Below are 11,168 nucleotides of genomic sequence, written 5' to 3'. Positions count from 1 at the left end.
GAACCCGATGGAACCGGTCGGGCCGGGACCGGGACTATATTCTTGTGGATTTTTGGAACCAGGAACCGGCAAAAACCGGAACCATATGTTGCTATTTATCGAGGACCGGTTCCAACATTGAAGACACGACAAGAACCGGTAGAACCGGCGGTCCGATTCGGTTCCTATTTTCCACCGAGTTCGGTTCCCGGGCCGGTTCCGGTTCGGACGGTTCCAGTCGGGTCGGTTCCTTTGTTCATCCCTAACTCTGCCTCTCACTACAAAAAAACACGACGTTATGTTCGCTTTCACCACCGACACTAACAATGATGATGACTATTAGTATGATAAGAAGAGGGACGGTGATAGGAAACTCAACTCTGTAATAGAAAAGGGTTATAAAATATAAATGAGATTAGATTGAGACAATACTTTGAGAAGAATGAATTCTTTCAATTGCTATGAATGTAGAACAATTACAAAAGACTCAAAATCAGAGAAGAAAATCTTATTGATTATCCCTCCTGCCCAAGCTACACAACCGACACTCAATAACATAAATATTCTCAAAGATGGTCCCAAATAATATGCGCCCATTATTATTTATACCCCAACCATGTAGTAACAGCTTGCCACCATCCCTGCCCTACACCTGTCCATTTCCTTCTTTTTACGTTTGTAGACAATACAAGGTTTGGGCTCCCTATTTTGTGTGGCAGTAGTGGGCTCGTTGGTTTTGCTCACCAATGGTCGTCTTTGGAACTCGAGAACCATTATTCATGAATAAAAATAACAAAATTCAAAGACTTGCTTCACCATGAACATATTTTCAGATCTTGAAACCAAAATCAAATTTTAAACCCAAAAAACGTGACTCCATTGTGATCCGTTGTTGCTGTAAAGCTTTCTTAATCTATTTTTCACTTTGATTTCTCAACCTTCTTTAAAGAACATGATTCAAATATGGCCCAAAAATAAGCTCCCGGTGTCATTTATGGAAGGTAAGTTTGTAGCATCGCTTTTCATGTGCGTTTGGGTAGAAAGAAAACGATTATGATTTGAGTATGTTCTTCCCAGAAGCCCAATAAACCATGACGACATTAAATTCGTCTGTAACTTCTTAGATATTCTTCTTTGTGTTCCAGAAACACAGAAGAGAGAAAACAGGAGAGGAGGGAGATCATTATTGATGATTCAATATGATACGAAACAAAGATCAAAGTATGATACGTAACAAAGATCAACTACATTAATTATGCAGAAAGTGATCACACACACACAGAGGCGAGTTTGAAATTTTTTTTATTAATCAAATTTATTAATCAAAAAGTAAAAATACCACATAATCCAGATTTAACCGGTGAAAATGAAATTCAATACCCTTTTTAATAGGTCAATTCTAAGTTTAAGGACCTATACTACAAAAAAAAAAAAAAAAAAAAAAAAAAAAAAAATGTGAGGGACCTTTAAAAACAAAACCCAAAAGTTGGCAGGGAAACAGTGACTTTAACCATTTAAAGATACAAATCAAACAAATCACAATTCATGGCAACAACTTTACTTTCCTAGATTTTCCAAAATTAAATACACCGTCTTCATTCTAATCTAAACAAAAGTTCTGTTTTTCTAGTAAATAAAAAAACAAAAATACAGAAAGAAAACAACACCACCTTAACCTTCAACAGCAGCTGGATAAGAAGAAGCAGAAGAAGAAGCCTTGTTTGCAGGATTATACACGCTGTAGTCCCCAAACTCTCTTCTACCACTGTCAAATGCCAATAAACCATCCACTCATCATATCCTATCCTTTTTCCATAAAACAAAAGTCAATCATAGTCAAAGTCAAACATGTTAGCAGACAATCATGTAAGTAAATTGTTACCTATGTGTGACATCCCATCCACCAGGTAAAAAACGTGGATGAATAGCTTCAACAAACACTTGTCTCCATCTTTGACAAAACTCACGCACCCCATCTTCTCCATGTTCCTTTAACAAAAAGTCAACCACTTGTTTCCCATGTGGTCCATGACCTAACAATGACAGCTTTGAGCTACACGTAGCAAACACTGAACCATTTGGATTTGGGTCAACATCTTCTAAATCATTTTTCCCTTCATCTTTTTTACATGATAATGACAAGCCTTTCTTTTTATGTAATCGTCTTTTTTCATGAGGACTCATTCCAACAAGTAAAGCATTTTCCAAATCTTCCTCACTTATCTCTCTTCCTCCATAATACTTCTTCACAACCTCTTTCAGTTCCTCACATCGCTGAGCTGGCATCCTGGGTCCATGTCTCAAAAGCGCCATTGCTGCAGTTCTCAACTCCAAAGGAGACACACCACCATCCGCAAGCATCATAACAGATGATTGTAATTCCTCATTGGAATTAACGACTTTTTGTACAAACAACGGAATCGCGAATTCCGAAGCGACTTTCTTCTTGTACTTTTCGGCAGCGGAATGTGCTTTCTCGTGACAATCGACACAAACCAAAACAATGTCGTGGGAGCGGTGGCTTTTAAGGTGTTCGGGAAAGTGGATTCTGTAGCATGATGGAATGATGCGGTATCGTAAATAGTGATTCCCTTCTCCACATCCTACACATATGTTTTTTTTACTTTGGATGTAGAAGTCGTTTCCTTCGTCTTCTGGGCGACCTTTGGGTTCAAAAAGTAGCATTATGGCTGGTGGTTCTTCTTCAACGAGTTTTGCTAGATCGCGTTGTAGATACCTGAAAGATTTTGATGCTTATGTTTTGTTTGAGTATAATGTGGTGTTTGATTGTTTGGTTTGTGGAAGGAATGAAATCTGGTGAATGGATTGGAATCAGAGGGGTTTTTGGTTGGCGTGAAAAGGTATGGAATTTAGAAACAAAATTGTTTTTGTTTTTCTAAAAAAACGGTTTTAGAAAATTAAGTTGAGTTTTAAATAAAAGTTTTGGAAAATACGTTTGGTTGAAATTGATGGAGTTTTTCGTTTTCCATTTTAGAAATTTAGAGAAGTTTGGAAAACTGTAAAAATCACTTTTCTAATTTACATACGATTTGTAAAATTTTCTTTGAAAATTTTGAAAACTTAATCAACCAAACGCGTTTTCAAAATTTATTTTCATTTGAAAACTTTCATGAAAAACTGGAAAATTTTCCACAACCAAATACACCCTAATAAATTTTGGGAAAAGGTTTGATCTTTTAGTAATAAAGGATGAAGGGAATCTGTCAAGGAATTGGATTTTTTTTTTCTAGATTTTCACTTATAATCAAAAAATATTTTTTATTTATTCCAATATGCCCATGATGAGGGTATTTTGGTCTCTTAATTAAAAACAGGAAGAGTGGAATTGAATTCACTTATAATTTTATCTTCTACTTATATACATAGAATGAGGGTATTTTGGTCTCGTAATGAAAAAAATTGGAAATAAATTTTTTCCACCACCCCAAGAAGTGGTGAAATCCATCAAAAATGGAATTTGAAGGAATATGGTGGATTTGAATTCCATAAACTTGGCTGCCAAAAGAGCCACGGAATACAATTTTGAAATATAATGAGGGTATTTTGGTCTATCTTAAAAAGGAAGAATGGAATCCAATTCCTTCCACCAACACCTAGGAAAGATGAAAAGCATCAAACATGAAACTACAAGGAATATGACGGAATCGAGTTCCATCCATGTGCCAACAAAACACACCATGAAATGGAATCTTGATATACAACAAGGGTACTGATTGGTCTTTTGAAAAAAAAAAATAATGGAATCTTGAATTCCAATTCCGTCGGAATCCACAAACCAAACAAACCGTTATGTTCAATTTAAAAAAACAATTTACTACTAACCATTCTAGCTTCCTTCTATCACAATAACACAACAATCGTCCATCATTAGCATATATCCTGCAGTTATGATAAACAGGAGATTTGCACGAAAATTTCTGAACAAAAAGCTCCCGAGAAGCCTTCCTTGCAACTTGTTTTGAAAATTTATACCCATTTTTAGAAACCAATCTTTTTGATACTTTCATGCTGCTTTTAGACAACAACCCATAGTTATAAAGAGAAAGAGGACAAGAACCATGTGGGCCAATGTGCTTTTTAAGAAATAGCTGAAGAATATCATCAGGATTGTTTAACTTTAATCCATCTTGAAGGAGGTCAGTGAGGTCATCAAGATGGCTTAAGACAACAGAGGATGGAAAGCGAGGGGTAGAATTGGAATTTAGAGAGTCGGTTTCTATATCAGCTTGTGATATTGTAGTGCAAATATCTGTAATGGTTAAAGGAACTTTTTCCGCAAGGGCAACTATGGCATTATCGGATAATACGTATTTAAGACTCTCATCATGCATACGAGCCTGAAAAGATGTGTACAATGAGACAATGGCATAAAAGGTAAATAAGTTGAACTCAAAGGTGTTTAGTTTACCATTAAATCCCGCCAAGAGCATAGACATCTAACAACATCCTGAAACTGCATTGAGCATAACATCAAAGAACCAAAGGTAACAATCATGATTGAATTAATAATGTGATTCCAAACAAACCCTAAGATGAAGGAAAAAAAAGGGTACCTGAGAATTGATATTAGAAGTTCCATGATCATTTAAATGGCGGGAAATAATTGAAGATGCAGCATATTGTCCAGGGGAAGCTTCTAATTCTTTAGTGAAAAGTTGAAGACCCAAAGCATTTGAACGCCGATTGGCCTCGAAAACAAAATAGAATTTGTCATCGAGACTTGCTGAATTTTCTGATGCACTATTATCTTTAGAACTACAGTAGAAGAAACATGGTAAAATACAAGATTCATTTTTTTTTTAAAGTAGTTATTAGGTGTGATTATTCTTATCATTACACACTGGTTTTTCTATGAAAGAAGATGGAGAAAGATAAAAACATACCGTTTTTTTGAAGTTTGAGTTCAGAAACAAGGCATTCTGCAATGTAAAGCAAATAGTGTGCATCCATTCGGGCATATTCAATCATATCTATTGGTAGTGGACGTTGTCTCCAATCTTCACGCTATATATATGTGCAAATTATTCATAAAAAAGTTAAGGTTGTTAAAAAATATTAGTATATTATTGAGTATTTATATTATTGTACCTGGTAGAGCTTGTTAGTGGTGACACCACAGTATGTTTCAAGTAAGTATGCCAATGATCTTTGTGGTTTTGATAACACATCACAAGCCTGCAAATTATTCAATCAATTATCATCTTCAAAAGTTGTAAAAAATATATTCAATGTCGAATTAACATAGAAGCTTCTACTAAATGTCTTTCTCACCTTTGCAGTGTCAAATAAGTTTACTACATAGATATGAAAATCCCTTTGTAGCCATATAACATCATTATCAGCACCATGGAATACCTAGACAAGCAAACCACAAGGCATTATAACATGAAGAGAGATGAGATCAGATAAGAAATGAAGCACATGCCAAAGAAGTACCTTGCATATATTGGGATTGGCAAATACAGGGCAAAGAATTCCCATAGAATCATGAACAGCAATGGTGTCCACCAAATAATCTTCCTCTCTTGTAGAAATCTATAATCAAGAGCATAAACACAGAGCATTAGAACATGAATGTCCTTGGCAATGTGAATACTAATACTTCTTGAAGAAGAATTATATGTCCCACCTGAATAAGGGCTGTAAACCCTAAGAACGACCTTAAGCTATGCTGTTCAGTATCCACAGCAAACACTCTTTCTTTACTTAAAACCTGTGCAAGCTCTTTCAACTTTGATTCATCATCAATCCAAACATATGTATCACTCATGTCCATATCCATAGTTCCATTACAAAATTCAAATTCTAGCTCAGGTTTCTCCAACAGAGACTTGATCTCTGACTCATACGGATGCAGATCCGAAGAGCTGTCATCTGTTTATCAATAGTCGACATTCAATAGACACATCATCAATACATTGCCATAACAAATTACGCATGCCAAAACGAGTAACCATTAAAACCCGTCGTTACAAATAACGAACTGAGGTAGATCGTTGCAACACTTACAAGAGGAAAATCTCAATGTATCAAGAGATACAATCAAAATTAGATTTTTATAAAACACCCAGAAACTCCAGCTAGGGTTTATAGCTTATATCAATATTCCAATTCCAAAAACAAAATTAATTTAACAATACATTACCGTCGAGCTTCAGGTGCTTGAAAGGAGAGTACGAATTATTGGCCAAAACACGCTTAAAATTGTGTTGAGGTTTTGCTTCTGATTTCAAGTAACAAGAGCCTATGTTCTGTTTTCGTTTTCGCTGTTTCCGAAATTTGTTCGCCAGTAAGATTGAAACCACGGCAAGACATGAGATTGTAACTGCAATTTTGATCTTATCCTTATTCTCCATTTTTAATCCCTGCTAGTTACGACGAGCTTCAAAGGTTGACGATAATGGCGGCCTGGTGGTAAGAAAAAATGGAAGAACATTCAGAGGTTTAACGGTGGTTCAACACTTCAATATCGGCTCCACCGAACGGGTTAATGGGCTAACATTTTGGACCTATCAAAATATTTCTGACCGGTTGAAAACCGGTCCGGCCCACATAAAAACATTGGGCTACAATCATGGCCCATATCAACCTAAAATCCGGGCTATACGAGCATAATAATGAAATTTCAACTATTTACTAAGGCTATTAGAGCATTAGGTATGGGCCCGTTGAGGTGATGTTATACCACCTTATAACAACAAGGGGAAATGGTGTTAATGGTGTTATGACCATGTTATGAGGAGGTTAAGAGGAGAAAAATAGAGAGATAAGAAATGTGCGGCCAATCAATGTTCTCGTTTCAATATGTCATAACGCCAACAAGATATGTCATAACACCAAGGGGGAAATGATGTTCATGGTGTTATGACCATGTTATGAGATGCCACATCAGCAAAAATACAACTTCTCGTTGCCCATACCATATGCTCTTAGATGTGGAGAGGGCAACCAACACGATGAAGTTAAGGTTTTCCATATGTATAGTTGATGATTTGGATGGATAGATTTCCATTTTTTTTAATTGAAGTTTGATGCAAGAGGTAAAAAAAGGTTTTACTCCACTACAAAAATACACAAACGCAATTCATCAATTAGCATATCACACCACTTCTAATTCATGGGATGAGTATCAGAATATTTTTGCAATAATCACACATGAAAGTGTTATAAGTTTTGTAAAGATGTCATTAAGCTTTACGATACATAATATTTGTGTAAGTCTACGTTCAATGACATTCGATAATTGTATGTGGCATATGAAAACATAGATGGTTTTCCTGGAATGTTATGACACGTTCCTTGTCTCCATTAGCCATGGGTAAATTTCCTTGATACATGGTGCATCAATACACACAAGGTGGTCGTGGATACAAACTATAATTCTAGAAGTAGTGGCTTCACATATAAAGGGATTTGACATGCATTTTTTTGGTGTTGCTGCAGCATTAGTGTTGTTTTATGTCCGGGAATATAGTCCAACACCGGTGCATTAAACATATATAGATACACATTCATGTTGTTTAGGATCAAGTTACCACCGACTATTTTTAGGTTCTTCATTCCGTCATTAGCTCAACATGCATACATCTTCACGAAGGTTCTTCCATACACCTTGTTTCATGACTTTAGAACCAAATTAAACGTTCATAATTTCCCTCACGATAAAACTGTTGGAAGGAGGTGTTAATATGTATGTACATTAGCTGAGTCCATCTCGGCTCAACGCCATGTTGTATGTATATGTATATTTCTTGTGTATGTATTATGTTTTAAAGGGGAATGGATACACCTTTCAACAAATAAGACGGATAGGTCTTATCTATATTTTTATCACATTTTGGATGGAAATTATAGAGATTTTATTTTTTTGGATAAAAAACCGGTTTCAAGTTTCTTGGATTACATGCAAACCATACAAATCAAAATCAGAAAACTTGAACCTATAACGAACATGTGCCGAAACCAATCATACTCAATAGCATTATTAACCAATCCTAGACCGATGTGGCTTAATTTGATCATAATGCTCCATAGACCCATCCAAGATGTTCACTCAAATTTAGGCATCATTTATGTCAACCACTTTGATTATCTTTTACAATGTTACCCTTTCTAGTTTGATATTAGGTCATCCGAGTCTTTGAAACTTTATTCATCAACTCTATATAGAGGGAAATGATACGCTAATAAGGATTTGGGTCTTTACTATATAGGAGACTATATTATGGTATAAAATGGGGGTGCATATGATAAATTGACAAGGATACAACGACGTCGTACAAAACATATGGTCGGGTATGGCACGTTAGTTGGTAAACGTTAAATCAGTTAATTGTCCTTCCATATGTCACTAAACGTATACAACCGAAATACTAGAAGGCCGATAATGGTAACAAAAGTTGGCCCATAACTTTGTCATTATCAATTGTGGTCATGACGTTATATTAGAATAATATTTCATTTTTACATTTTTCATCTTAATGCATAATCTCAAGAGTATAAGCTTAACAAAAACATAATTACAAATAGGTCACATCAACTAATTCATTCCTTGATCAAAATTAAGTAATTTTCCATCTATGATTGTCCATTATTCTGATATTTTTTTGGACGATTACTTTTGGTATTGATTATGGTGAGAGTTAAAGAATACAAAAAATAAATCGTTAGTTCAAAGAAAGAGATATTGTTTGTCAAAACTAGTCGGTACTAAAAGCTGGTAGTTGGTAGTGAATAACTCACAGCTGAAAGCTTTAACTTTTAACTGTTATATGAATGTTTGACAAAAGTAGTTTAAAGCTTTGAAATATATAAAATACGGAAAAGTCAATTGTATAAAAAAGATACATATATCAATATGGAAGGTGATATTTCCACTTGGTCTTTTCATCCATCCACTTAATAATATTGTATTTTCCTATTTTGCCCTTTAGAAACACGATCATAAAAACCTTGATTTTGATCCCTTAAATTGATTTCATCCCTTATTTAGATTTCATCTCCTTTTTTTACACCTCTAATTTGGAAACCCATATCCTTGATTTTGGTTTCCCTTTATTGGTTTTACATTTTTTTTGTTTTACTTTACTTTTGATTTTATTTATATATTATTAAAATAAAGTATATAGAAATAACAATAAATAATTAAATTTTGGACCAAAAATTAAATAAAAAATCATACAAATATGATACCCACACCTTTCGTTTGATTTAATAAAATTCATACCATATACTGATAAAAAAAATTAATTTTTTTGTTAATGATGTAATCTAAGTTGGTATCTCGGTCACAAAGAAAATAACGGTCATGAACCGCATTTTGAAGTAGCAGTTCTTAGGATGTAATAGTGACGATAAAGAAATATTCACCAAATTCAGATTAAATATTTGAATTGATTAAATATTTCATGATACATTAGTTTTAACATTTTGTGATATGCATTTGTTTGAATATTATGTTGAACAACATCTTACGTGAGTACCATGAGTGTTTTATTACCGTCACTATTACATTGTAAGAACTATTATTTCAATTTATGGTATGTGGCCGTTATTTACTTTGTGATCGTGATATCAGCTTAGATTACACCACCAATAATTTTTTTTTACTAGTGTATGATATTGTATGATATGACACTTAATAAATCAAACGAAGATATTTAACCGATTCCAAGAATATTATATTCGTATGGTGTTGGTATCATATTTCTATAATGTTTTATTTATTTTTTGTTCCAATAATTTAGTTATTTTTGTTATTAATATATACTTCATTTTAATAATATATAAATAAAGTTAAAGTTAAAAGTGGAACAAAAAATAAAAGTAAAACCAAAATCGAAAGACACAAGTTTCCAAATTAAAGGTGTAAAAAAAATAGAAAAATAAAACATACACAAAATCTAAATCTAAATAAGGGATGAAATCAAGGTTTTGATGACTATGGTTTCCAAAGGGTATAAAAGTAAAAATACAATTTTATCAAGTGGATTAATAAAAAAACCAAGTGGAAGTATCAACTCTCTATCAATATATTTTAAAGGTAATTTTGGAAATTAATTAAAAAGTTCAATAGTGTTTTCTTAAACGATAGATGAAGTAACTTTTAGATTTGAAATTTTTTATTTAAATTAAAAAGTTTAACCCTCTTATTTCCAAACATAATTTTTTCTTTAAATTGATTTTCTTTTTTTGATAAAAACTAAAAACTAGAACTTTCCAAATGCTCGTTGCCAAAATGCCAATATGATTTGCATTTACCCTTTATAATCAGTATTAATTGCAACAATTTTTTTTTGTCTAATCTTCAAAACGTGATTATTTTCGACCAAAAAAGAATAAATTTTATTATTTTCATTTGAAGAAAATAAGAAATTCGTAATTTTTCATATGTTGGACTTGTCCTAACTTGCTGGAATTTCCTCGGCTTTATGTGCAGATCAAGTTCGGCACAATATAAAATATAAGTTTTGTATTTGTATTTAAAAGTAAATATTTATAAAAATATTAAAAACAATTAGGATAAAAGAGTGTTTTGGGTCTACCCGACTAAAAAAAACCTCGATTTGACCCGATTCCATTTTGGCATGTTACCTCACATGTACAAAGTACAATCCACCCGTTTTCACACATCCATGGAGAACCCTTGAGCAAAAATCTATAAAGGAGCCTTGTTTAACGAATTACCATACATCCAAATGTATTTTGGCAAATATGTATATCATGAAATGTGGTTTTTTCGGTCTTAATTATCGCAACTATATTATTGAGCCATAATTTTTTTTATATCTTCTACTTATTTAATTTTATTATGCATTAAACGGATCCAAGCTTTTTTGGGACGAGAAAGATTTACCAAGGCGCAAATCACATGATTCATGGAACTTCAAACTTTTTTGGCCTAGAAACGGGATCACAATCACATGAATAGGTGAGCTTAAAGATTGTCTTTGGGTACACTAAAAGTGGGTTGCAATGTCATTAATTGGAAGCAAGGTATCCCATGTCCCTAAGATCACTCCTTGATGTATATGCTTTCATCTTATACTAACATTGTTAAAACTTAAAACTCTTTAGAGCAATTATTTATAAATGAGAAAAAATTAATTTTAACAATCAACCAGATTTCATTAAAACCAAAACTAAGCAAGAAACTCGTAAAATTATAA

General features: G+C 33.5%; 1 protein-coding gene across 3 annotated transcripts; it reads right to left on the bottom strand.

Annotated features, from left to right (window-relative positions):
* Positions 1-1,465: 1,465 nt before the first annotated feature.
* LOC145124547 (Polynucleotidyl transferase, ribonuclease H fold protein with HRDC domain-containing protein) lies at positions 1,466-6,452 on the bottom strand. 3 transcript variants are annotated; one of them, XM_079059949.1, is made up of 11 exons: positions 6,146-6,452; positions 5,630-5,874; positions 5,437-5,535; positions 5,272-5,355; positions 5,089-5,175; positions 4,884-5,004; positions 4,554-4,732; positions 4,409-4,453; positions 3,823-4,337; positions 1,862-2,716; positions 1,466-1,785 (listed from the first exon to the last, which is right to left on the bottom strand). In XM_079059949.1, exons 1-11 carry the CDS (start codon positions 6,354-6,356, stop codon positions 1,575-1,577), a joined length of 2,652 nt encoding a protein of 883 aa, XP_078916075.1. In that variant the 5' UTR covers positions 6,357-6,452; the 3' UTR covers positions 1,466-1,574. The 3 variants fall into 3 exon arrangements, with proteins under 3 accessions (XP_078916075.1, XP_078916076.1, XP_078916077.1); XM_079059950.1 differs by having other exon boundaries at positions 1,466-1,744; positions 6,146-6,451; XM_079059951.1 differs by having other exon boundaries at positions 1,647-1,780; positions 6,146-6,451.
* Between the last annotated feature and the right edge of the window lie 4,716 nt (positions 6,453-11,168).

Source organism: Lactuca virosa, chromosome 7 (assembly GCF_052849685.1).
Source record: "Lactuca virosa cultivar CGN04683 chromosome 7, Lactuca_virosa_CGN04683_v6, whole genome shotgun sequence".
In the NCBI taxonomy this organism is placed as follows: Eukaryota; Viridiplantae; Streptophyta; class Magnoliopsida; order Asterales; family Asteraceae; genus Lactuca; species Lactuca virosa.
Note: the sequence above shows the minus strand (reverse complement) of the source record. Positions and strands in the feature narration are given on the sequence as shown.